Source organism: Hylobates moloch, unplaced genomic scaffold, assembly GCF_009828535.3.
Source record: "Hylobates moloch isolate HMO894 unplaced genomic scaffold, HMol_V3 SCAFFOLD_6, whole genome shotgun sequence".
In the NCBI taxonomy this organism is placed as follows: domain Eukaryota; kingdom Metazoa; phylum Chordata; class Mammalia; order Primates; family Hylobatidae; genus Hylobates; species Hylobates moloch.
In genome coordinates this window covers 126,608,831-126,636,806 of record NW_026652281.1, presented here as the reverse complement: position 1 = coordinate 126,636,806, position 27,976 = coordinate 126,608,831, and the positions used below count along the sequence as shown (strand labels likewise).

General features: G+C 39.0%; 1 protein-coding gene across 8 annotated transcripts in view; it reads left to right on the top strand.

The window, feature by feature from the left end:
• The window catches only part of CSNK1A1 (casein kinase 1 alpha 1), a 61,324-nt gene that overhangs the window by 6,926 nt on the left and 26,422 nt on the right, over positions 1–27,976 (top strand). For 5 of the 8 annotated variants that reach the window (XR_009213856.1, XM_058440018.1, XM_058440017.1 and 2 more), the window contains exons 3-5: positions 19,187–19,313; positions 23,989–24,087; positions 26,506–26,589. Coding sequence is in view for 7 of the 8 variants with exons in the window: in XM_058440018.1 (XP_058296001.1) it covers positions 19,187–19,313; positions 23,989–24,087; positions 26,506–26,589 (310 nt within the window). In the remaining variant the exon portion in view is untranslated. The remainder of the gene's footprint in view (positions 1–19,186; positions 19,314–23,988; positions 24,088–26,505; positions 26,590–27,976) is intronic. The other 3 variants (XM_058440019.1, XM_032158326.2, XM_032158325.2) reach the window with 1 other exon arrangement.

Here is a 27,976-nt window from a genome sequence, read left to right as displayed (position 1 = left end):
TATTTTTATATAGATGGGCTCTTGCTATATTGCCCAGGCTGGTCTTGCATTCCTGAGCTCAAGTGCTTCTCCTGCCTCAGCCTCCCAAAGTGCTGGGATTATAGGCATCAGCCACCGTGTAATGACCCAAGAAACAATTATGATATACTGAAAAGTTCTTATCTAGGTAGATTTTGGAGGTTTGAGCTGTAAATCTGCCATGTGGTATTGACTGGGTCATCTACAGTCAGTCAGTTCCTTAATCTGTGTGAGCCCATCTGTTTCCTCATTTAGAAAATAAAAAAAGGATTGTTCTAATGGGAAGGAGAGTGCTGAATAGAAAGATTTAGGGCTGCCTACCCTTCTTTTGCCAGCTAAATACTCATTTCCATTTGCCTTTGCATACTGAGCTTTTGGGTAGGGTTTTGTTTGAACAAGGGTTCCCTACTTAAAAGTGTCACTGGCCTCATTGATCCTAAGGCCTTTTAGTCCTAGAATTTTAAGACCTATTTTCAAAGGATAGTAACTAGAAAAAAAGCATTCCAGCAGTTTGATATTGTGTCTACTACTTGCCTTCCTTTCTTGTTTTTCCTATTTTTCTTTCATCTTTTATTATTTTTATTTTTAGCGGCAGGTTCTTGCTCTGTCACCCAGGCGGAGTGCAGTGGGTATTCAGAAGCATGATAATAGCACACTACAGCCTCAAACTCCTGGACTCAAATGATCCTCCTGCCTCTTAGCCTCCTGAGTAGCTGGGACTGCAGATGAATACCACCTCTCCCAGCTGCCTAGTGTGTTTTAATCACTATTTTTGCCCTCTGTGTCTGAAGGTCAAATGTTTTAGAACGTATTTATAAAGCACTAGTTAATCCTTACTCTTCACTTTTAAAAGCAGCTTAATCTTATCTTTGGCACTGAGCATATATCCTGTGAATAACATAATGGCTGCATTGGGTATGTCTTCATTAAGATATATTACAGTGTCCATGCTTAGCTTGGACTTAAAAAAAAAAAAAACAGAAAAACGTACGTCACAGATCACGAGAAATGTGCTTTTTAACTTGAAGGGAAACTGAATTCATGGTATACTAGAACTGGTTTATACTGGCTTATGAGATAATATAATAATGCTAGGTAGCATTTTAAGCTGGACAAAATGTTAGAGATGTATATAGCCCTATTCCTAGTAATACAAATTAGACTGTTGAATCTCAGGGGAGTTACTAGAGTGTCCTAACTTCCAGTTCTCCTGAGAATCATTATCACCCTTATGTCAAGGTCAAATCGTGCCCTCTCACACACTCCACATCGTTCCATTTGTTGCTGGAGAGCCACCCTGTACTTCTTCACTTGTTGGCATTTTGCCTCATAGACAAGCTGAAGAGCTCTTATATAAATATAAGTAACCTATTTGTATTTAATTAGATGCTTACGATTCAGGGTGCTCCTATCCTCCCTTTTGAATCTGTGGATTGCAGGATAAAAACTTGTTAGAAATTATTAATTTGTGGCCAGGCACAGTGGTTCACACCTGTAATCCCAGCACTTTGGGAGGCCAAGACGGGCGGATCACCTGAGGTCAGGAGTTCGAAACCAGGCTGGCCGACATGGTGAAACCCCATCTCTACTGAAATACAAAAACTAGCCAAGCATGGTGGTGTGCGCCTGTAGTCCCGGCTACTCAGGAGGCTGAGTCAGGAGAATTGCTTGAGCCCGGGAGGTGAATGTTGCAGTGAGCTCACGCCACTGCACTCCAGCCTGGGTGACAGAGTGAGACTCTGTCTCAAAAAAAAAAAAAAAAAAAATTTATGTATATATAAATTTGTATCTCATTTTGGAGTAAATACTTGAACTCATGTAAAGTATGTGGGTTATTCCTTGGCTTTAGTCAGTGATCCCCAGCCTTTTTGGCACCAGGGACAGGTTTCGTGGAAGACAGTTTTTCCACAGACTGGAGCAAGTAGGGGGTGGGGTGGGGGTGGGAATGACTTTGAGATGATTCAAGTGCATTACATTTATTGTGCACTTTATTTCTATTGTTATTACATTGTAACATATAATGAAATAATTATACAACTCACCTTAATGTAGAGTCAATGGGAGCCCTGGGCTTGCTTTCCTGCAACTAAATGCTTCCATCTGGGGGTCATGGGAGACAGTAACAGATCGTCAGGCATTAGATTCTCATAAGGAATGCACAACCTAGATCCCTCTGATGCGTAGTTCACAGCAGGGTTTGCGCTCCTATGAGAATCTAATTCTGCTGTTGATCTGACAGGAGGCTGAGCCCAGGCCATAATGCCAGCATTGGGGAGTGGCTGTACATACAGATGAAGCTTCACTTCGCTTCTATACTGGATACCAGTCAGTGGCCCAGGGATCAAGGACCCTTGGCTTTAGTCATTTCTGGACCTAGATCTTTTTTTTTTTTTTTTTTTTGAGATGAGTCTTGCTCCGTTGCCCAGGCTGGAATGCAATGGTGTGATCTTGACTCACTGCAACCTCCACTTCCCAGGTTGAAGCGATTCTCCTGCCTCAGCCTCCTGAGTAGCTAGGACTACAGGCATATACCACCATGCCTGGCTAATTTTTTTTAGTAGAGATGAGGTTTCACTGTATTGGCCAGGCTGGTCTCAAACTTCTGACCTCAAGTGATCCACCTGCCTCGGCCTCCCAAAGTGCTGGAATTACAGGTGTGAGCCACCGCACCTGGCTAGATCATTTTGTTTTAAAGTATATTTAAGCTGTACCCAAAATATCATTAAATCGTGGTTTTCTCATGATCTGTCACTGTTTACCAGGGATTTTTGCTGTCAAGAATGAGTGTCTTCATAACTTTCATCATTTAACTTGGTGTTCAGTGTATGAACACAGGTAAAATGATGCTTTATTTTGTTACTGTTTTTGTTTCTAATTTCAATCTCAAATGGCTCTTAAAATTTTGGTTGACTGGCCGGGTGTGGTAGCTCATGCCACACCTGTAATCCCAGCACTTTGGGAGGCCAAGGCAGGTGGATCACTTGAAGTCAGGAGTTTGACACCAGCCTGGCCAACATGGTGAAATCCCGTCTCTACTAAAAATACAAAAATTAGCTGGCCATGGTGGCAGGTGCCTGTAATCCCAGCTACTTGGGAGGCTGAGGCAGAACCGCTTGATCCGAGGAGACGGAGGTTGCAGTGAGCTGAGATCACACCACTACACTCTGGCCTGGGTGACAGATGGAGATTCCATCTCAAAAAAAAAAAAAAATTGCTTGACCAGTATTAACATAGCATAAACTAATGCATGTTTTAGTGGGATTTTTATTTTTATTTTTTGATATGGAGTCTTGCTCTGTTGCCCAGGCCAGAGTGCAGTGGTGCAATCTTGGCTCACTGCAACGCCGCCTCTCGGGTTCAAGCGATTCTCCTGGCTCAGCCTCTGGAGTAGCTGGGGCACAGGTGCCCGCCACCATACCCGGCTAATTTTTTTTGTATTTTTGTAACAATGGGGTTTCACCGTATTGACCAGGCTGGTCTTGAACTCCTGACCTTGTGAGCTGCCCAGCTCGACCTCCCAAAGTGCTGGGATTACAGGCGTGAGCCACCATACCCTGCCAGATCAGTTTTGACAAATGTGTTGGTGTAACCTACATCTCTGTTGAGATAAGGACTATTTGATTTTTTCTTTGTATGCACACACTGCTCGTCCTTGGTAAGTTCTATTCTGTGACAGTGTTAGTTTTATTTTATTTATTTATTTTTTAAGTCTGTCTTTTGGTTTACAGCTAAGCCTTATTTTTCTCCCCAGTCCCCAGTTAAGCATTATTTTGATGTTGGTTTTACTATAGATTAATAGTCTGTTTATCACCATGAGGTACATTATAGGATTTATCTGACAAAATTATCAGATGGTGGTTGTGTTGCAGGTGATGGTAGTGAATATGGTATTCAGTGATAATTGATATCTTTACCTTGCTCTTCTTTGAAGAACTAAAATACTGCCTTTTTCTTGTCGGTGTGAGCAGTGGGGTATGTTATGGCCCTTTTAATGGGGATTTTGGAAGTGCTGCACAAAAAGGTTTAGCTGAAGAGAGTACATTTCGATCCTCAACATAAAGGGAAATGGAAAGAGCATCGTATTATGAGTCAGGGTTCTGCCTGTGATGCCATCTAGATTTGAACCTATTAATAGAATGAACTCTATAATTTGTAAAGTCAGTTCTTACTTGTAAAAGGGTTTTCGAAAGCCCAACAAGGTCTTAAGAGTTTTTTAATGTATAGTAAGTATATATTGATGGAATCAGTAGGACAAAAGATGCCTCTTGTTCTCTGATGTAATGATTTGTTCTAACTTAAAGGTATAATTGCCTTGTATTTATTCGTAATGTTGATAAGTACTTTTGAAATAAGGAGCTAAACATTCTTTTTTCCCTCTGCATGCAACAAAGAGAGTCCAATATTATCCAGGCATTGCATATGGTCTCATTTAATCATTACACCAATCTTGTAAGTTGGTGTTTCATAAAAGTGAGTCAAAGTGGTTAATTTGCCTAAAGTCATACAGCTGATGTGTGATTTGTACAGGTCCTACTGCATCTTTCAACTCTACCAGTGGTTCTCAAATTTTGCTGCAAATGGAATCAAATGGCAAACTAAAAAAAAGACACCTAATCCCTAACCGCAAGTATTTTGATTTAATTAAATTGGGATATGACGTAGGTATCATGATTTTTAAAAGCTCCCCAGGTGATTCTGATATGTAACAATAATTATTAATCCTCAGAATATAGTATATTAGTAATTAATAACAATTAATAATTTTTGCTTTGCTACTCACCCCCATTAACCCCCATCTTTTCCTAGAATTACAACGTAATAAGGGTATACTCTTTTCTCTCTTTTTCTTTTTAAGAGTTGGGTTCTTGCTCGGCCGCCTAGGCCTGAAGTATAGTGGCTCAATCATAGCTTACTGCAGCCTTGAACTCCTGGGCTCCAGTGATGCTCCTATCTCAGCCTTCTAAGTAGCTGAGACTACAGGCATACACCACCATACTTGGCTAATTTTTATTTTTATTTTTTAGAAATAGAGTCTCACTGTGTTGCCCAGGCTGTAAGGCTGTGCTCTTAATTTATATATTTCCTCTTAGAATTAGGAGGTTAATTCAGGAAATCCTGTAATAGGCATCATGGTACTGGAAAGTACCAGAAAGTACATATAATCCCATGCAATCAAATGCTTTGATTTCTGGAAAGTGTCTAAAATCGATGTATGAAACCATTTACCTCTTCACATGTTTCAGATGCATTCCTACAATAATGCATTCTAGAAACTCCTTGAGGGAGAGAATTGTCTTACTCATAGACGTATCTTGTGTTTCTTATTTGCCAAGTACAATAATGGAATTCTACTTTTATTATATATCTATATACATGTAATTTTTTTTTTTTTTTGAAACAGAGTTTTGCTCTTGTTGCCCAAGCTGGAGTGCAACGGTGCAATCTCGGCTCACCGCAACATCCGCCTCCTGGGTTCAAGTGATCCTCCTGCCTCAGCCTCCTGAGTAGCTGGGATTACAGGCATGCGCCACCACTCTTGGCTAATTTTGTATTTTTAGTAGAGACGAGGTTTCTCCATGTTGGCCACACTGGTCTTGAACTCCTGGTGTCAAGTGATCCAGCTGCCTTGGCCTCCCAAAGTGCTGAGATTACAGATGTGAGCCGCTGTGCCCAGCCATTCACTGTTAGGTTGAGTTTGGTTTTGTGTTTGGCTGTTTATTATTACCACCAAGCTGTACTTACAGAAATCCTAGTGTTCCCATTTTTGAACCTTCATAATATTTTTTATCCCTCTTAGAGAAGTGAGTGTTGTTAGCTTCTACTCTTCAAATGAGAGCTCTGATAGTTTGAGACTCTCTTGGTGAATTTAACATACAACACCTTGTACAGTACCTTGAAGAGAACAACCATTTCTTTCATTCAGTTGACATTCACATGAGGGTACCTACCCTGTGCCAGTCACAGTTTAAGAAACTGGGCAGCCGGGCGCGGTGGCTCATGCCTGTAATCCCAGCACTTTGGGTGGCCGAGGCGGGCAGATCACCTGAGGTCGGGAGTTTGAGACCAGCCTGACCAACATGGAGAAACCCTGTCTCTACTAAAAATACAAAATTAGCCGGGCGTGGTGGCACATGCCTGTAATCCCAGCTACTATGGAGGCTGAGGCAGGAGAATCGCTTGAACCTGGGAAGCAGAGGTTGCAGTGAGCCGGGATCGAGCCATTGCACTCCGGCCTGGGCAACAAGAGCGAAACTCCGTCTCAAAAAAAAAAAAAAAAAAAAAAACTGGTACACTTCATTGAACAGACAATGATTTTGTGAGGCTTGCATTCTTTTTGAGCATCTGCTATGAGCCTGGCATGTAATTGTGAATTTGTCTCCTGCTGAAAATTAGGAGGAAAGATATCTAAATCTCAAACTATGTGAGAACATAAATGTTTACTTAAGAGGGTAGCAAATTGAGATGAGCCCCAAACAGTACCCTGAAACATTTAGAGATTGCCTTGGTTAATTGCAACAGTAGGACCCCGTTAAGACTATTCATGTGAATCCTGCTAAGTCAGCATTTTTCCAACCTCAGCTGTGTATAAATAATTACCACTTACAGAGTTTGTAAAAAATACAGGTTACACTGCTCTACCAACAGATTTTTGTTTGACCAATTCTGGAGTAGGGACCAAGAGTTGTTTTTTTTTGTTTTGTTTTGTTTTGTTTTTAATGTAATTGCCACAAGAAATTTCTACTAAAGACCAGAGAACCACACTGAGAAATTCTGTGCTGAGATTTTGGCACTCCATTGTATCAAGCCGTTGAGGGTAGTTAGTGAATTTTGCTGAGTGCTGTGGCTGTTGTAGGAAATGGTATTGTCTTGGTTGTTGGCATTTTATCATTGTTGGTCAACTGTTTTTTGTTTGTTTTTCCCTAGAGATGGAGTCTTGCACTGTCGCTCAGGCTGGAGTGCAGTGGCGCGATCTCGACTCACTGCACCCTCTGCCTCCTGGGTTCAAGCGATTCTCCTGCCTCAGCTCCCTGAGTAGCTGGGATTACAGGCGCCCACCACTGCACCCGGCTAATTTTTGTATTTTTAGTAGAGATGGGGTTTCACCATGTTGGCCAGGCTGGTCTCAAACTCCTGACCTCAAGTGATCCACTTGCCTCAGCCTCCCAAAGTGCTGGGATTACAGGCGTGAGCCACTGCATCTGGCCAGGCAACTGCTTTTTGTAGTAAGAATAATAATCCCTTATTTATGTAATGCTTTGTAATTTATCAAGTGCTTTTACATAAACTGTCTCGTAATTACCACAACACCTTTTGATAAATAAATATGGTTATATTAAGAGTCTTTGACCAGTGAGCAGAAATCACTTACACAGAGTCACAGAGCAAGAAAATGACAAGCCAGGACTAGAACCTATGTTTCTGGCTGCTGGTCCAGTATTCTTGGTACTATGTTACATATACTGTCAACTTAGCCAGCTTCCCATTCTTAAACCTAACTGCAGATTTACTGGACTACTTTTTAATGGTCTGGTCACTGAAGGACTTACTTTTATGACTATTACTTATTTCTGTATTATTCAGGGTTGCACAGACTTGATAGCTATTCAAATATATGAATATATTTTTATATTCTTTCAGGTTGTATCATTCCTTTCTGGTTGTATCATTCCTTTCTTTCTTTCAGGTTGTATCATTCCTTTCTGGTAGCTTGTGTTGCTTCTTCCATTTTCATTTTCCCCTTTGCTGTATGTTTGCAGCCCAGGCCTTGTGTCCTTTCTTCTGTATTTGCTACTTAAAACAAACATTATATCAAACTTTGGAATGTTCATTGTTTTCTTTTTGTATTCATTTTCTCCACTAATGAAGATAATTTAATTTTGCCTTTTTGTATACTTTTCGTCTACAGTTTCTTATCTAGAATACTTAGCTCTATCCATTTAAAGAGGATTTGCTAAGCAAATTAATTAATGCAAAGTAGGGGGAAGTGTTCCCTTCATCCAGTTATTTGTTCTCTTAGTATCTTCATACAGAAACACTATCTGTAATACAAGTGCTAACTTATAGTGCAAAAATTACCCTAAAGAAAACCATTTGAGGCTGGGCACGGTGGCTCATTCCTGTAATCCTAGCACTTTGGGAGGCGGAGGCGGGCGAATCACCTGAGGCTGGTTGTTCCACACCAGCCTGACCAACATGGAGAAACCCCATATCTACTAAAAATACAAAATTAGTCGGGCGTGGTGGTGCATGCCTGTAATACCAGCTACTCGGGAGGCTGAGGCAGGAGAATCACTTGAACCCAGGAGGCAGAGGTTGTGGTGAGCCGAGATCACCCCATTGTATATCCAGCCTGGGCAACGAGAGCAAAACTCCGTCTCAAAAAAAGAAAGAAAGCCATTTGGTGGCTGGGCGTGATGGCTCACCCCTGTAATCTCAGCACTTTTGGGAGGCTGAGGCGGGTGGATCACTTGAGGTCAGGAGTTCGAGACCAGTCTGCCCAATATGGCAAAACTCTGTCTCTACTCAAAACACACAGAAAAATTAGCTGACTGTGGCAGCTTTTGCCTGTAATCCCAGCTACTCAGGAGGCTGAGGCGGGAGAATTGCTTGAACCTGGGAGGCAGAGGTTGCAGTGAGCCGAGATTATGCCAGTGCATTCCAGTCTGGGCAACAGAGTGAGACTCCATTTCAAAACAAAAACAAAAAAACAAACAAAAAGAAAGCCATTTGTTCTCTTAATAGTGTATTAGGGGATATTTTGTAGGAGTGTGATTTCTTGTTTTCTTTCTGAAACTTTTTAATGTACATGTTACCCCTTTTTAAGGAGTGGAGGTAAGTCACTTGAGCCTTAAGAATTTGGGGTTTGAATTAGGGAGTTAGGAGGGGGGCCCATTTTTAGTATTTTACAAGTATGGTGGATGGTAATGGCTTTGGACATGTTGAAATTAAGGTGAATGGCATATCCTGTGTTTTACTCTTGTGTAGTAAAGTTAGCAGCAAATACAGAACTGAGCCTAGGCCAGGAAACTGGGATTGGGGTTGAATCTAAACAAGATCAGCATATAAGTGATAGTGGAGAAAGTAAATTGAGAGGTGAGGACTCATCCCCTTGGTGGAAATTTGGAATTAATAAAGCCGGAGGAGAGTCAGGATAATGGGCTGTTGAATAAAGAAAGTCAGTTTTTAGGAAGAGGTAATATGTATCCAAGAAGTAGGAAAGAAATGAGACTTAAAGGGTTTGGAGTTTGGCTGTGTTAGAGCTCAGTACACAACAGGTGCTCAGTAAAGTAACTTGACTCAATGATTGGGTCTGAGGGTAATCTGAAGAGGGAGTATATAGCATTGAAAGGATAAGCAGAGGCCATATTTAGGAATTTTTTGATGTATGAAATTCTTGCTTTTTTTGTATGTAAGGGGCTTTTTTTTGTGTGTGAGACAAGGTCTCAGTGTCACCCAGGATGGAGTACAGTGGCTAGCCTCAACAGCCAAGGCTCAAGTGATCCTCCTGCCTCAGCCTTCTGGGGACTACAGGCGCATGCCACCATGCCTGGCTAATTTTTTATTTTTTATAGAGAGACCGGGGTCTTTGTTGGCCTAGGCTAATCTCGAACCACCTGAGCTCAAGTGATCCTCCCACCTTGACCTCCTAAGGTGTTGGGATTACAGATGTGAGCTATCACATGGCTCCTTTAGTTTTTATAACAGAGAAATGACACAGTAAAACCGTAGAGGGGTAACTGGAACTAGGAGAATATTTAAGAAGGTAATACAATAATCCAGGCATCTTTCAAAATTTAGCCCAGGTGCTAACATTTTTAGGAATCCTTTTTTTTTTTTTTTTTTTTTTTTTGAGATAGTCTCGCTCTGTCGCCAGGCTGGAGTGCAATGGCGCCATCTCGGCTCACTGCAACCCCCGCCTCCCGGGTTCAAGCAATTCTTCTGCCTTAGCCTCCCGAGAGTAGCTGGGACTACAGGCGTGCGCCACCATGCCCAGCTCATTTTTGTATTTTTAGTAGAGACGGGGTTTCACCATGTTGGCCAAGATGGTCTCGATCTCTTGACCTTGTGATCCACCCGCCTTGGCCTCCCAAAGTGCTGGGATTACAGGTGTGAGCCACTGTGCCCGGCCGGAAGCCTTCTTTTTTATCTTATAAGTAAATTGCTTCTTCCTGTATTTTGTATTTATGGTTGCCTTTATATTACACTTGTCATTTACCAGTTCTTCAACAGCTTTATTGATATAATTTACCCACATAAAGGTTAACCTATTTAAGCTGTACAGTTTGTTTCTTAGTATATGTACAAAGTCGTACAACCATTACCATAATTCAAATTTAGAATATTTTCCTCATGCCAAAAATAAATCTTGAACCCATTGTCAGTCACTCCATTTCCCGTCAGCCCTAGGCAACTACTAATCTACTTTTATATATTTGCCTATTAGAAAACATTTGATCAAGCTTTTGTAATTTGTGTTATGAAGACTATAAGTACATTTTCCACTTCCCAATGAAAAAGTGTATTTTAACATTTGTATCTCCCTGGACCTTCCAGTTCTCCACATGCTGTCCCTCAATACCACCACTATCAATGTTAGAGCAGTGATGACAAGAGCTGACAAAAGTTAGGTCATTTGTGATTTTTATTTTTATTTTTGCAACTACATCCCTGCTCAATTATTTGTGATCGTTGAAATAACACTGGGTATTATGGGGAAAATAACTATGTTACTGGGAACCAAGAAAAAATGAGAGTAAGATGCAAATATAAACTAGGTTTTCAACAAATTACCTGAAGAAGAAAATAAGGTGATCTTACACACTATACCAACCTATGCTGTCACTTAGTTTCTTGTGAGCACCAGACTTCAGCCTGATGCCAATCCACCCCTTTACCTGGCTCTCTTCCATCTATCCTTTAAGAATCAACGTTACTTCCTCAGAGAAACTTGCCCTCCTGCCTCCCTTAAAAAAATAGATTGGATCCCCATAATTTGTGCCGCCACGATAGCACTCTTCTCTCCTTCATCATGGTATTTATCCCCCTTCCCCACTATAAGCCACGAAAGCAGCAATTATTTTGTTTTGTCTTGTTAGCTACTCGAAATATTGAATGGATAAATGAATAGTAACTTTGATAATGAACAGTGATAAAGTTTTTTGTTTTGTGTTTTTATAATTTTTGGAGTTAAGGAACATCTACATATCTTTGAAGGCAAAGGGCAAGGAACAAAGGTGGAGAATATGAAAATGTACCATAATTCAAGGATCTTGGGGGTAATGTTGTAAGCAAAGGATTAGTAGTAACAAGGCAGCAAGAAGAGGGAAAACAAATCATCTTAGTTGACTACGTTATTGCTGAGCAAAACATACATGATTTTCAAATATTAGATCTTATTCTACAGGCTATTTATCTCAAAAGTTGGTTTGGAACAGGGGCTCTTAACCTGGTTCATATCCATATCCACCCCCCATCAGATCTATGTATTTAGACAGGTAAGGAAGATTACATTTTTATTTTCATGAGCTTCTCACTCAAATCTAGTATTTCTTTTTGTTTTTAAGTGTAAGTAGGAAACCTCATGAGTTTTAGCAGAACCTTTGACTTTGTCACCTATAGAAATCACTGATTTTTGTGAGGGGTGGAGTTTTGCTCTTATTGCCAGGCTGGAGTGCAATGGCGTGATCTCAGCTCACTGCAACTCCTGCCTCCCAGGTTCAAGTGATTCTCCTTAGCCTCCCGAGTAGCTGGGATTACAGGCGCCCACCACCACGCCCAGCTGATATTTGCATTTTTAGTAGAGATGGGGTTTCACCATGTTGGCCAGGCTGGTCTCAAACTCCTGACCTCAGGTGATGCATCTGCCTCGACCTCCCAAAGTGCTAGAATTGCAGGTGTGAGCCACTGCACCCAGCTAGAAATCGCAGATTTTTTTTTTTTTTAGACTAAGTCTTGCTCTGTGGCCCAGGCTGGAGTGCAACGGCATGATCTCAGTGTGAGCCACTGCGCCCGGCTGAAATCACAGATATTTTATATCACATTACTGTTGCAGGTATCTTAAAATATGGTTTACACTCATTACTACATCAAAATTATAGCATTTATTAGACCTGCTTCTATATTTAATGCATTAATAAGGAGAGTGTGGGGCTGGGCACCGTGGCTCACACCAGTAATCCCAGCATTTTAGGAGGCCAAGGGGGCGGATCACATGAGGCCAGGAGTTCAAAATCAGCCTGGCCAACATGGTGAAACCCTGTCTCTGCTAAAAATCCTGGCTGATTTTTATCAGCCAGGAGTGGTGGCATATGCCTGTAATCCCAACAGGTGGATGAGGCATGAGAATCTCTTGAACCCGGGAGGCAGAGATTGTAGTGAACCAAGATCACACCATTGCACTCCAGCCTGGGTGACACAGTGAGATTCTGTCTCAAAAAATAATAATAATAAGGAGAGCGTGTATATTACTATGTCCCAAATTGCCTTTTTTTTTTTTTCTTGAGACGTAGTCTTGCTCTCTCACCCAGGCTGGAGTGCAGTGGCGCAAGCTCAGCTCACTGCAACATCTGCCTCCCGAGTAGCTGGGATTACAGGCCCCCACCACCATGTGCGGCTAATTTTTTTTTTTTTTTTTTTTTAGTAGAGATGGGGTTTCGCCATGTTGGCTAGGCTGGTCTCGAACTCCTGACCTCAAGTGATCCACCTACCTCGGCCTCCCAAATGGCTGGGATTACAGGCTTGAGCCACTGCGCCTGGCTCAAAATTGATTTTTTTTTTTCCCTTTCTTTTTCTTTTCTTTCTTTCTTTGTTTTTTTTTTTTTTTGAGACGGAGTTTTGTTCTTGTTGCCCAGGCAGGAGTGCAATGGCATGATCTCGGCTCACTGCAACCTCCGCCTCCCGGGTTCAAGCGATTCTCCTGCCTCAGCCTTCCAAGTAGCTGGATTACAGGCATGCTAATTTTGTATTTTTATTAGAGATGGGATTTCTCCATGTTGGTCAGGCTGGTCTCGAATTCCTGACCTCCGGTGATCTGCCCTCGTTGGCCTCCCAAAGTGCTGGGATTACAGGCATGAGCCACCGTGCCTGGCCCCAAAATTGATTTTTTAGAAGTAATTTTATGCTAGTTCAATTTTGCTATGATTGATTTTCTTTATAATGCCTTGTATTTGATGCATTTAAAACATTATTCTTAGAAGAGATGTATGGGGAGAAGAGGTATCTGTGGTTTTGAGAATATATCTGCGTATAATGAATGACAAATAGCTGTTGAGAATGGCATACACAAATATGAGTGTATAGGAAAATTAAAAGGATTTTAGAGAAAAGGGAACAGAGTAGCTGGAACTGTTTTTTTGTTTGTTTGTTTGTTTATTTGTTCTTTTTTTTTTGAGACACAGTCTTGCTTTGTCATCCAGGCTGGAGTGCAATGGCGAGATCTCATCTCATGGCAACCTCTGCTGCCTGGGTTCAAGCAATTCTCCTGTCTCAGCCTCCTGAGTAGCTGGGACTATAGGCGCCCACCACCACGCCCGGCTAATTTTTGTATTTTTAGTAGAAACGGAGTTTCACCATATTGGTCAGACTGGTCTCAAACTCCTGACCTCATGATCCGCCCACCTTGTCTTCCCAAAGTGCTAGGATTACAGGCGTGAGCCACTGCGCCCGGCCTGAGTAGCTGGAACTGTTAGCAGTAGTATCCTAAAGAGACAATTTGAGCTAGTTCTTACTGTTCAGCAAGATCTTGCTAGGCCAAATTCCTTTTCTGCTCCCATTAAAAAGGAGCATAAAGGTCGGATGATGATGGGTTGGCAAGAGACTAAGTTTGAGAGACAGTATCTTCAGGATATCTTATAGGTGCTATTAAAATTGGATATATTATAGCACTGATTCAGTGTTGATACTTTTTAGTTGTTCATTGAAGACACTGACATTAATAACGGAAAGATTGGCAAATGACTTTTTAACTTTTATAATTATTTAGCTTATTTGAATTAGGGGTAAATAGATGCTTCCTGATGACTTCACTTTGAGTGCAGGGAGTGTTTTTGCATTTCTTGTTTTGTTTTCCTTATCTGCCAAATCAAGCACTCCCTACACTGTTACAGCTTCTAATATGAGTTTTCACTATTTTACTCAGCAAATGTTTTGAGCATCTCTTGTGTATGCGGGAATACAGATTGTGAACAAGACAAATATAATGACTGCCCCTAATTAAGTTAATAGTCTGAAGGGGAAGATCTACATTAAATTTTTTTTTTTTTACTGTTATTTTGTCCTGTCATGGTGATGGAACTAACATATATTTGGATAAAGTGCATATTACAATAATTACACTGATTTATTCTGGAATATTCTGGGTCTCATAGTAATACTTAAGTATTTTTATATGAAAATATGTATTTTTTTTCTCAAATACTCCCATTTTCATGAAGAGATTTTTCAGAAAAGAGCAAACCCCTAGCTTGAAATCTCCGGCTATAGTATAACACTTCCTAATTGGTAACCATGTCATTGTCATTCCTTCCCCTGCTTCTCCATTTCCATGTTGTATACTGATGCCAAGGCTAATAAATACTGATTTTAATTATGTCTCAGTCACAAACTGTAGTAATAGTTCACCCAGTTATTTACAGCGTGTAAAGCTCATAAGCCTTGCACTGAAGAACCTATACTGCAGCTTCAATCTATCTGCCACCTTGACTCTTCCCTTTATGACAGCCCATGCTCCAAAATGGTTTGCCCCTGCCTGGTAAGCCTTTTTCTGCCTTACTTATCAAAACAATGTTCATCCTTCAGGATTTGACTGGTAGCAGACTATTTTCCTAATACCTCTTTAGACAGATTTAGTTCTCATTGATCTTTTGTGTGAATTGTGGTAGCATTTTTTGTCAGCCTCATTGACTTTTGCATATATTGTCTTACATTTGTGCTTTTTGTGTATGTCTTAATTTTTAAATTGGATTTAATTTGGATATGCATTTAGAGGAAAGGACATAAGAGCAGAGAGATAGACCTTGCCTTCTCTTGGCATTATCTTCAGACCTTAGATACTTTTTTTATGCTGTAAGTAAGCATAGATGGTTGTGTTAATTATGAACTCATTCTTCAGCCTAGTTTTAGGTAACACCAAAGTCTAAAGGTATAGATTTGAAACAAATGGAAAATGAGATCCCCGAACATTTTATCTTTTTAAAATTATTATTTTTACTTTCACCCATTAAATTACTTGATTTTTTTTAATGTTTTGTAACTATTAGGAAGAATAAGGTCCCAATCAACTGGAGTACTTTTTTTAGTCTCATAATTACCTGAGTACCTGCAATATGCACATCACTTTACCACGTACACTTAGTAGCAACACATCTTGTACTTAAAAATGTCTGAAGGTAAGACCTGTGTTTCTAGTTTGAAGGCCTAGAAAGTAAATAAGTGAGGTTTTTGTGTTGGTGTTTCAGACTATAAACTTAAATGGCCTCAGAGAATCGGGTTAGTGCTTGTTCATGACTCAGGTTCTGTGAAAAGGCTATTCAAATAAAAATAAAGCTGTAAGCTCTATCCTACCAGGTATAGAGACAAACACCAAAGTAACAGTAGATGAGTATTGTCAAGGGGTTAAGACTGTGGATACAAGCAATAGTTAATGGCTTTGGGAATTCTAGGAAATAGGAGACCAATGTGGGATAGGTGACATAAGGCAGATTTCTTTGCGCCATCTGGGTTTTAAGGCTGGGATTGAAGGTAGAGAAAAGCTCTCAGAATAGACGTGGGAAGCATGGAGGTGAAGGTAGAAACTAAGAATAAGTAAGATTGGAATAAGCAGAAGACCATTTCTGATTCTGAATCTGTGTGTGATAATGTCTGAATGAGTTAGTCCAGATGGAAAAGCACAGATGGAGGGTGTGGCGTTCTAGCTTTAGAGAATTAAGTTATATATTCCTTGAGACCAAAGGAAGTGTGAAAGATGTAAACACCTGTCTCTTAGGTTTAAGGAGTTATAGTACCAGTCCATAGAAAAGAAAGTCCTAGCTGTTTTAGAACTGCATGGTTGCTCCACAAGGTAAAATGCCTTTGAGACGCTTATTTTTTTAGCTATTTTCAATGAAGTATTTAATCCTCCTGACTTTGAGAATAGTAAATATGTCTTGCGTTCATAAATTTAAGCAAGGATGAAGAATGCCCAATAATGTGTGTGTGTTTTAAGTGTGCTTCTCAATTCATCTAATTCTTCCCAGTTTCTAATAAGGGAGTTAGAGGCTTACATGCAGGTGATTTTGTTTGAGGCTTACTCTGCAGATGATTTCTGTATGAAATCATGTTAATTGCATGAAAATATAAAGTCTGAATTTGTGCCTTTTACGTTTCAGGTTTGTGTTTGGGCTTAGATGGATGGTTATAACATTTGCTTGTTTTTTTGTAGTTTTACGTCTGAGCCATCAGTGGAAAACCTGTCTAGAGCTGAGACGTGGTCTTATAAATAAGAGTTGATTTATGCCTTCCCTTTTGCCTATTTGACTTTTTGCACCTTCTTACTTCCTTAGCTCTTTCTGGATTTGGTGTTCTCGTTTTCTTAAAAACCTAGATAAATTAGATTTATATTAAACAATATTGAACGTTTATAATGGTAGGTTTGTGACCGCTCTCTAGTCCAGATTTGCCTATCACATAAGAGGAAGAGGGAAAATAACAAAAGAAAATAAAATGAGGAAAAGGGAAAGAACACAGCTTATTTGCTTTATCACTTACCTTTTAATATTGTTATTTATGTATTACCCAAAGCATCACTGCGAGCTTCTTTCAAGTAAATGTTTCAGTGAATGAAAGGTGTTGAATTCCCATAGGGAGAATAAAGAGTGGAAGAGGGAAAATAACAGCAGCTTTAGTACGCTGTTTTAAGCAATATGGACAAAACTGGCTCTTCTGGCCGGGTGTGGTGGCTCAAACCTGTAATCCCAGGACTTTGGGAGGCCAAGAGGTGGATCATCTGAGGTCGGGAGTTCGAGACCAGCCTGGCCAACATTGTGAAACCCCGTCTTTACTAAAAATACAAAAATTAGCTGGGCGTGGTGGCAGGCGCCTATAATCCCAGCAACTTGGGAGGCTGAGGCACGAGAATCACTTGAACCCGGGAGGCAGAGGTTGCAGTGAGCCAAGATCGCACCACTGAACTCCAGCCTGGCGGACAGAGCAAGAGACTGTGTCTCAAAAAAAAAAAAAAAAAAAAAAATGGCTCTTTTGCTGTCACGGTGACACATTTGTTTCCTAGCCTAGTGGGCAAGACCTCTAGAAAGTTAAGCAGACACTTTTCCCTTACTGGGTTATGTTTTTCTGCAAAGAGGATGTGGAAATGGATTTGATTTTGTGTGCTTGGCAGTTAATCCATGTGTCAGGTTTGGGAAGTAGTTCTCAAGAACAACTGAAGCAAAAGTCGTAAGAAGGAACTGAACTTTTTGGCTTATAATCCTCTTAGGATCTCTTACTGTCAACATAAGATTCTAGGGAGCATATTTATTATACCTGACTATGAGACCTATCTGAATAGGTCTGAAATTAAAGCTAACTGATATGAGGCTCCCCCACCCCCCGTTCTCAGGTGCTATGCCTGAAATTTCTGCAGCTATCAAGGGTTAATGGGTGCCCAGGACCACTAGTTAGAAGAGACTATTTTCTTGAAGAGACAAAAGCGTAGCATATCTGTATAGTTATCTTTGCATTTTCTAGAAAAATATTCTTAAAAGATTAAATCTTCATACTCTAGTTTTAATATTGATTTTCTTGAATCATTGGCATTTATCAGCAAAGCAAGAAATGGCACTAAACAGTTTCCTACTTGACTGATACTTGTTATAATTTTGACACAGATTTTAGTTTTCTTAAAAAGCTGGTGAGGTACAGTGGTTCAACTTGTAATCCCAGTGCTTTGGGAGGCTGAGGCAGGAGGATTGCTTGAGTCCAGAAGTTAGAGACTAGCCTGGGCAACATAGGGAGACTCTGCCTTTACAAGAAATTTAAAAGACCGTGTCTCTACCAAAAACTTTTTAAAAATTTAGCTGGGCATGATGGCACGTCTGTGGTCCCAGCTACTTGGGAAGCTGAAATAGGATTGCTTGAGACCAGAAGGTCAAAGGCTGCAGAAGTTGTGATTTGCCACTGCACCCCAGCCTGGCAACAGAGCGAGACCTTGTCTAAAAATAAATGAATGAATAAATAAATAGATAAATAAGGAGGAAGGAAGGGAAAGAAAGAAAAGCCTGTTCTCCCCTTTTGAATATTTTTAAAACGTAAGCTTTCCAGATATGGTAAATTTTGGTATTGGTTCTTATTGGAGTTAACAAAGAAATGACTGCAGTTTAAGCTTTAAAATAACTTTTTAAACAAAATTTTAAGTATCACCCAATTTTCTTAGCAGAATTTGATATCTAGAAAAGTTTGAAAGAAAAATGGTAGTGCTTATTTTAAGGAAAGTACTCTTACCAGAATCATAGGCATCAAAATTTGAAATAATTTATTGCTGTGATTTTCAGTCCTTGGGATAAATGAAATTGGCAGTTGATACTTCTTGAGTTATTAGGGACACATTGTATACAGTAATACAGCCCAGGATAATTAAAACATGATTCCAGTTAAAAGCAAATAAATGTCATTACATTGTGTTATACGGGTTATTTTCTATGATCTGAAACCAAGCAAAAATGTGACTCCTTTTTGAATAAGGACAAGTAATTATTGATTAAATGCAGTTTGGTAGGAGCTGGAATGGAAGTTCAGATAAAAGAAATCTTTGCTTTCTGAAACATTTTGTAATGACTGATAGAGTCATCTTCTTCAGTTACAAAGTAAATTCAGGTGAGATTAAGGAATTTGGTAAAGGCCACAGGAATCTGTGGCCAGTGGGTATACAATTCAGCTGCCCTAGTAACAGGAGTGTTAAGGCTACTATCCATGTCCTATCTATACAGGAGAATGGAGTTGCATGACAGGGAAAAAAAAAGTCTCATTACCCTTGTTTTGTCTTGGGCCTTGTAGTTAATTAGTGGGTTCGTCTTCTGAGTAGGGAACATTCGCCTTAAATAATACCTAGTCAGTGAAAGAAAACTATATTATTCTTAGGGTTGATGATATTAAGTGATAGCTTTTTGTAATACCCTCTCTTCCCCTTTTGTTTCGTTAGGTGGTATGGTCAGGAAAAAGACTACAATGTACTAGTCATGGATCTTCTGGGACCTAGCCTCGAAGACCTCTTCAATTTCTGTTCAAGAAGGTTCACAATGAAAACTGTACTTATGTTAGCTGACCAGGTATGTGAAATTTTGATTAGAATATAAACTGAGAATAGTACTGTTGACTGGAATTTCATTATTCATAAATCAGAGTATTAAAATCCTGTGCATCACTATTTAACCTTAGCATAGGCAGAAAAAAAATAATAATGTGACTTGTAGGTATTTTCCTATGGGAATAAGACAAAACCTGGAATTATCTTGGTTTCTTACTCATCTATAGACTAGTGGTTTTCAATCTGCTCCTTCAGATGAAGTTTTAGTGTCATATATAGCAGGTTATTGTAAGATTTTGTTTGGAGAGTTTAGAGTGTATGTATGCATATAATTGTAGATAAATGTATATTGACATTTTTGTTAAATTAAGCAAAATTGAATATTATGTATTATGTGTGGGACTCTTAGAAAAGCTATATTTTTGAAGATAAAAAGGTCCTGAAGTAATATAAGGAAGAATTTTTTGACCAAGTAGATGCTGCTTGGAGTAATGGATTCTCAACCATTTGTGTTACTTAAGACCTAGGAAATTTTGGAGATGTCATGAATTAGATTGATGCATTGGCTGTAGGTTAGATTAAATGGTTTTTACAGCCAAAGTTTGGATATTTCGATCTTAAGGAATGAGAAAGATAGAGTAAGGAACAAACCTTAAGGGAAAAGATAATACATTAAGATAATAATTGGTAAATATCAAGACATGTATAATTTTTTATTTTGATCAATATTTGTTACCTTTAAGGGCAGGAAAATGCTGGAAATGCTTCAAGTTAAACTCAGTGTGCTTATAAAAATACTCTGAAGAGAATGACATTTAAAAATATAATGGAGGGTTTGTGACAGCTCTCTAGTCCAGATTTGGCTATCACATAAAAAGGAAGAGGGAAAATAACAGAAGAAAATAAAATGAGGAAAAGAGAAAGGAGAACACAGGTTATTTGTTTTATCACTTACCTTTATTTGCTTTATCACTTGCCTTTTAATACTGTTATTAATGTATTACCCAAAGCATCATCGTGAGCTTCTTTCAAGTAAATGTCATAAAGTAAAATGAGATAAACAGACTTGGTATTTGAGGTGGAATTTTAGTAAGTTTGTAAATTCAGAGGGATGAAGAGAAGCAGGTTAATGGGCACAAAAATACAGTTAGGAGGAATAAGTTCTAGTATTAACATAGTATAGTAGGGAAATTATAGTTAACAATAGCTTATCATTTATTTCAAAATAGCTAGAAGAGAAGAATTGTAATGTTCCTAACACAGAATATAAATGTTTAAAGTAATGGATATCCCAACTACCCTGATTTGATAATTACACATTGTATACATGTAACAAAATACCACACATACCCCACAAATATATACAACTATTATAGATCAATGAAAAAACTTTGTCTATAATTCCAAGGATTAGAAAGTAGTGCCCATTTTCTGTAATCAGTACCTGATACTCCCCAAGCTTCTTAACCTTAAAAATACTCAGTGGCTCAAGCCAAATGTGAGCAAATTGTGATATTTGTGGCGCAAAACAGACTCAAGCATTAAAAGGTTAAAAGTGGCCTGGCACACTGGCTCAGGCCTGTAATCCAGCACTTTGGGAGACCGAGACAGGAGGATCTCTTGAGCCCAGGAGTTCCAGGCTACAGTGAGCTATAATAATGCCACTGCACTCCAGCCTGAGCAGTAGAGCAAAGACCCCATCTCTTTTACGTTAACTGCCTTTAATATGGGCCAGGTTTGGTGGCTCATGCCTATAGTCCCAGCACTTTGAGAGGCCAAGGCCAGTAGATCACCTGAGGTCAGGAGTTCGAGACCAGCCTGGCCAACATAGCGAAACACATCTCTACTAAAAGTGCAAAAATTAGCCGGGCGTGGTGGCTGACGCCTGTAATCCCAGCCACCCAGGGGGCTGAGGCATGAGAATCACATGAACCCAGGAGGTGGAGATTGCAGTGAGCCGAGATCGCACGACTGCACTCCAGCCTGGGGGATAGAACGAGACTCTGTCTCAAAAAAAAAAAAAAAGCCTTTAATATGTTTTAACTAACATATATGAGTGAATCCTAATAAAAGAGTTGTGGCTTATGTTTTGTTTGTTCAGTAACACGTAAGCATCCATACATTGAACATGTATTGAGAGCCTACCACTGTACTTAGTGCTGGGGGTTGGGGTGGCAAAAAAATAAGAATTAGTCTCTTCCCTCTAGAAAGAAACTTAGAGTCTAATAAAGAAAGACGGAAAAATAAGATGTTCCATCTTTGTTTTAGAGTTGTAGAAGTCTCTGTTGGGTACACGGGTAACAAATGTGAAAATATATAATTCTGAGGAACGGAGATACAAGAAAGCTTTCATTTAAGGTAGTTAACACCTAAGTCTTGCTCTGTAGATGACAGGTAACAGGTGTAAGTTGTTCAAGCCAGAGATTACTAGTTTGGCTTCAGAAGACATTTGTCGAGGTAGAAGAGTACAATTTAGAATCTGTTTATTCATGATAATAAAAGCTCTGGGGAAAATGGGGACAAATAAAAAATAGAATCCTAACACATACTACTGGGAAGAGCAAGAACATATGGACAGAAAGATAATGTTGGCAGTCTTTGGATATGGAATCTATTTAAAAATACAACTTCTGAGTAAGTGTCTTCTAGAAAAGATAGAGGCTGGGTGTGATGGCTCATGCCAGCAATCCCAGCACTTTGGGAGGCAGAAGCAGGAGGATCACTTGAGCTCAGGAGTTCGAGAGCAGCCTGGGCAACATAACGATACCCCCCTTTCCACAAAAAATATAAAAATTAGCTGGGCATGGTAACACGCATGTCTGTAGTCCCAGCTTCTCAGGGGGCTGAGCTGAGAGGATCACTTGAGCCCCGGAAGTTGAGGCTGCTGTGAGCCGTGATCTCGCCACTGCACCCCAGCCAGGGTGACAAAGTGAGACTGTCTAAAAAAAAAAAAAAAAAAAAAAAACACACACAAAACTTCTATTGTATACAAGAAATGCCATAAGCAGTCAAAATAAAAAATACTTAATTTAAATCTGTTTACATAATGACAGATAAAAGATTGTTTGTTTTATGACGAGAACTCCTAAAAGCTAACAAGAAGGCAATAGGCCGAAAGAAAAATCGTCGAAGAGTGGAGCTTGACAGTACGTAGAAGAGTAAATCCTCATAGAAGGGCCAGGCGCAGTGGCTCACGCCTGTAATCCCAGCTCTTTGGGAGGCTGAGGCAGGTGGATCATTTTAGGCCAGGAGCTCGAAACCAACATGGAGAAACCCTGTCTCTACTAAAAATACAAAAAAAAGTACCCAGGCATGTGGCAGGTACCTGTAATCCCAACTACTCGGGAGGCTGAGGCAAGAGAATTGCTTGAACCCAGGAGGCAGAGGTTGCAGTGAGCCGAAATTGCACCACTGCACTCCAGCCTGGGCAGCAGAGTGAGAGAGACTGTCTCAAAAAAAAATAAATAAAATGAAAAATCCTCATGGAAGGATTACTCCTAAATCGAGGCCGGACATGGTGGTTCACGCCTGTAATCCTACCACATTGGGAGGTCGAGGCAGGAGAATCTCCTGAACCCAGGAGTTCAAGAGCAGCTGGGCAACATAACGATATCCCATCTCTACCAAAAATTAAAAATTAGCTGACACAAAACAATCAGCCAGGTGTAGTGGCATGCACCTTATAGTTTCAGCTACTCCGGAGGGTGAAGTGTGAGGATCACTGGAGCCTGGAAGGTTGAGGCAGCAGTGAGTTATGGTTGCTTCACTGCACTTCAGCCTAGGTGACAGTGAGACCCTGTCTCAAAAAAAAAAGAAGAGTAAATCCAAATTGTTACAGCCTGTTGTGAAAGGCAGTGTGATATTATCTATCAAAATGAAAAATACACCCTCAACTCAGCAACTCCCCATAATTATATGGGATTTGAAGCCCATAGAAATAAAAGCACTAGTGGGTAAAGATAGATGTCTATTAATGGCATTATTTATAGTAGGAAAAAGTGGAAAACAATGTGAGAATGCTGTGAGTTGGGGAAGACATAACATCTCTACCACAGAATATTTGTAGCCATTAAAAAGGATATTTGAGCTATAGCGTTTGACTTTGCATAATTTCCAAGAAATTAAGGAAAGCTTTTAAGAATGGCATGTTTAATATTTAACTTTTGAAATGAGATTATATAAGAATTATAACAACTGCTTATAGCTTTATCTGCCAATCTGTCAACATACCTCACTCCCAAGTATATGTGTATCTGTTTGTGTGCATATGTATATCTTATAACATGGAATTAGGTCTGGGTAATACCAGGCCATTTTAACAGGTTACTTTAGAAGGCCTAGCATTGAGTGTGGAAAGTTTTTATTTTATTTCCTTTATTGTAGCAACTGAAACTATTCTAAAGGTATTCCTTTTATTATTTGAAAATCACAAACACCAAGTCCTCCTATGGGGTTAGACCCTGCCATGGTTTTAATCATTAATACTAGAAGGTAAAGCCAAAGGACACAGCAGGTATATGCTTAGGTATCCATTAACCTAGAAATAAATGGAGAACTTAGTTGTCCTTTCCATTTCATTTTCTCTAGCACTGTCTTTGTGAACTCTAAATAATTGAGATACTGAAATACTTAAGAAATAATGTGTTGATTTTCATTTACTACTTAACTCAATTATCTCTCCCTTCCTTTTTTTCCAGATGATCAGTAGAATTGAATATGTGCATACAAAGAATTTTATACACAGAGACATTAAACCAGATAACTTCCTAATGGGTATTGGGCGTCACTGTAATAAGGTTAGTCAAATGCTCTTTGCATGAAAGAACAAAGAGTAAAGTTTCGACAAGAATTGCTTTGGTAAACTTTTCAATCTTTTAAAAAGCCGTAGTAAGTTGAATTTGCTGTTGACAGTTGCTTTAAAAGATTGTGCTATAAGGATAATCAGCTAACTCCATTAACTTAGTAACTTAAAATAAATTATCTTCAACTTACCCAACCGAGGTTAGTTACCTATATGGAAATATAAAATTCTAAGGGCTGTATAATGAACTGTAGTTGTCTAAGTTATTTAACTGTTGAACAGTTGTATCTATTTTTCATTCACAAAAATAGCAAAAACCCCCATATTCTTTTCTTCCTGAATGCTTAAAACCAGATTTTAACCTTTGGCTCTGAAGTGTGGGTTTTTATAATATATGTGCTTGTGCCAGTGTGGGAACACTGACTTATCTGTCACCATGGTGTTAACATTTGCTGACTGAGCATGGTTGATAATGAGAATTCTTCAGTCCTTGAATTTGTGTATTTAAAAGGATAACTTTTGGGCCTGCTTCAAAAGTAGTTGACAGTTTTTTACTTGGGTGCCAAATTGGGTGAGTTCTCCACCCCTCCCTCTCCCTTTAAAGGAAAATATAGACAAGTGAAATGAACATTCATACAACAAAACTAGTGTTCATTTGGGGTCTCTGAGAGTGGTTCAACTTATGGGGTGATTGGGATTTAGCTAGTGGCGCATGATTGCAGTTAGAAACTAATTGTGTTGACTTTTTTTCTGTAATGATTAGTCTTACTGAGTGAATTGCTTTCTTTATCGATACTATGTTGAGCTCGGGCAGACAGGCAGCATTGGCAATGCACTAAGCATGTTGTGATCTGATGATCTATCTGATAGAAATTCTCAACTTCAGGACAACTTGGGGGCTTTTTTTGTTTTTTTGTGGCTTTTTTGTTTTGTTTTTGGAAGGAAGATGCCCATTTGTTTTACTAAACTATTAGGAAATGTTTGGTGTTTTTAGGTCTAGCTATAAATGTTTACCTTTGTTTGCCTGTATGAATGCCAACTGGGAGCCATTACCATTAGAATTGGTGTTATTTGTTAATGTGAGATACTGATGTTGGTCTGATTAGGTTTTAGGAAATTAAATTTTTTTGTTGAGCTTTAAATAATGAAATGTGTTTAAATATACACATAACTTATCTTGTCATTCCCAAGTTGCATTAAAAAATATTTTATAGCTTTTCTCTGAAGTATCCAGGTTTTTATTACTGTAAAGCCTGGTAATTCAATTGAAAAAAAAAAAATTACTGTTCTTAAGTTTTGGGGCACTTTTGTCCATTTGACTCCAATCTTCTTGGCAATTTCCCAGCCCTCTCCTTCCCCTTTTCTTACCCCTAAAAACCCATTATCACCATATGATTCCTATTCTGCATCGTCGACATTGCAGTACATGGTTTTTGCCTTAAATTTAAATGATGACCTAGATATCACTTTGCCTCCCCGCCTCCCCTCCCCACAGCCCCCTTAAGAATAGCCTGTTAATCACATATTTGTCTTAAGGAAGTGTAAGTTACCTAGTGGTGAAAACCTTTTTAGGAGGTTTAGGTCTCCTTTTCTCCTTGCAGATATTAAAAATAATTTTGTGGAGCTGCTTGCTGTTTAACACTGTTTTAGAGAGGCCCTGGGGTAGAAGCAAAGTGTTTTACTCAACTAAGATTCAAATGCTAAATGTTGCTCTTGAACATTTTAGATTAGTGTTTTGTTTATGTAGTTGATTTTTAGTGTTTTCTGTATTGTAGTTTGAAAAATGCCAGTTGTATGAGACTGGATTCTTTGGTCAGCTTGTTCCAGTAGTTTTCTATTCATGGGGAAAAAAAGGTTTTGGGGGGCTTTTGAGGACAATTTTTAAAGTTAAATTTCTTATTTGGAAAATTGTTCTGAATTTGATATTTAGGAGTGGCCACTCCAACCTTAGTGAATTTGCTCATCTCTTTCAGTAATCAGCCCTGCATGCTTACGAAAATAAATTTTAAGGTGACTAAATGCCTTCTACCTCTTCCTTACTGAAGATTTTTTTCCCCCGTACAATCTTTTTTTGGGGGGGAAGGGCAGATTGTGGTACCAAAGATTGCAGATCTAAATTCCCCATTTTTGATTAAAAATATTAAAGAGCCAAATGTCACCATTGCTATCCCTGTTTCAGGCAGTGACACAAAATAGTGGCATTAAAAACCTGAGTAATTTCCAGAATTCAAATATTCTTGAGCATGTGATTCTTATTTGGAAAACTGAGAAGCTACAGTGCTTGATGGAAGAAGGATGGCATTTGGCTACCCTGTTCTTTCTCTAATGCCTCGGTGTTGCCTGTCTGCGCCGGCCATTGTTGCAATGTAAGCAATACTGTTTGATGCACTGCCACCCTCTATTGTCTGTTTAGTGTTTAGAATCTCCAGTGGGGAAGAGGAAAAGAAGCATGACTGTTAGTACTTCTCAGGACCCATCTTTCTCAGGATTAAACCAGGTCTGAAACTGTCTCCTATTCCAACCTCAATCCCAAATTCATGTGCTTTTCTTTTTTATTGTTTTATTTTGATGATTTTTGTTTTGTTTTAATTCTGGAGAATGTAGATCTTGCTCAAGCACCTCTTACGTTGGCATTATTCAGACATACTTGGCAAACATAACATTACTAAGATATTTCTTTGTGGCTTTTGCTTAAAACTTACAAAGTTTAGAAAAAAGCTAAATGAAAATAGGATATTATGTTTAGCTCTCTAACATACATATGAGGAAATGATGTTGGTCTAGTATTGAAATTGTTTACCTAATAGTAAACTTGAGATAGATTGTTAGTTTTTAAAAATTTATTTGGAGTTACACAACTTAATGCACGAAATATATTTAAATTCAGTTCATTAGTGCTGTATAATGAATATATTCTACCTCACCTCTCTTCCCCTTCCCTAAGGAACTTCAGGTAAGTGTAGATCAGATTTCAGATCTAGTGTTTCTAGAACTTATTTCCTTAGTCTGTATTCTCAACTTCTAGCAAATGGATATTTACAGAGCATTGTATGCTCTGGAACTAGAAGATACTGCATTCTTAACAATATAACAATAACATAGCTTAAGCACTTATCAAGCTATATGGTAGATTACCATTAGTAATACATTGAAATATATTAAATTTAGTTTTTGGCAGGCTGGATAAACACCCTACTAATTTTCTAAATTTGTAAGTAGAACTCTTCATATTTTGTTATACTTTTGTTGAAGTTAAATAGCTTTTTTATCACAAAATTTAAGTTCATAAATGTTCATGCTTCTGAGCAAATGAATCTTAATCATTAAGTTTAGTATACAGTGAAGAGGAAGTATTGGCATGAGTAATCAAAAAACAAAAAACATACTTTGTAATACCTTAAATTATCCACATGTGTCCATCTGGATAATCATTTAATCTTTTTCCATACTGCCCAGCTTTATTCCAGGAACCACCTCCAGCTATTAAAAAAGGTTTCAGAAATTCAGAGTTATTTTTATTCAGGCAAAGAAGTACCAAGTATTGTGACTAGTTAGGTAAGGGGTGGGGGGAAGACAGTAGATGGTGGATCATTAGGCATATTATAAGAATAAAACTAGTTTTATAGTGCCTCATTTTTACTTACCCATTCACATATTTTGCTTACATTTTGTAGCATCATTTAATAATTTACAAAGAAAGTTGTATTACAGTGTTTAGATTTTGTACATACAGGTTAGCTAGGTTTTTAGTAAAGTGACCTTGCGAATGTTTTAGAAGGGCAAGGGAAATTATGACCCCTGGTTAGGGAAAAAAAAAATGCTGCAAGTACTAAACACTAAAATTAGCCACATTGATTTTGAAGAAAATGTGCCTCTATTGAATG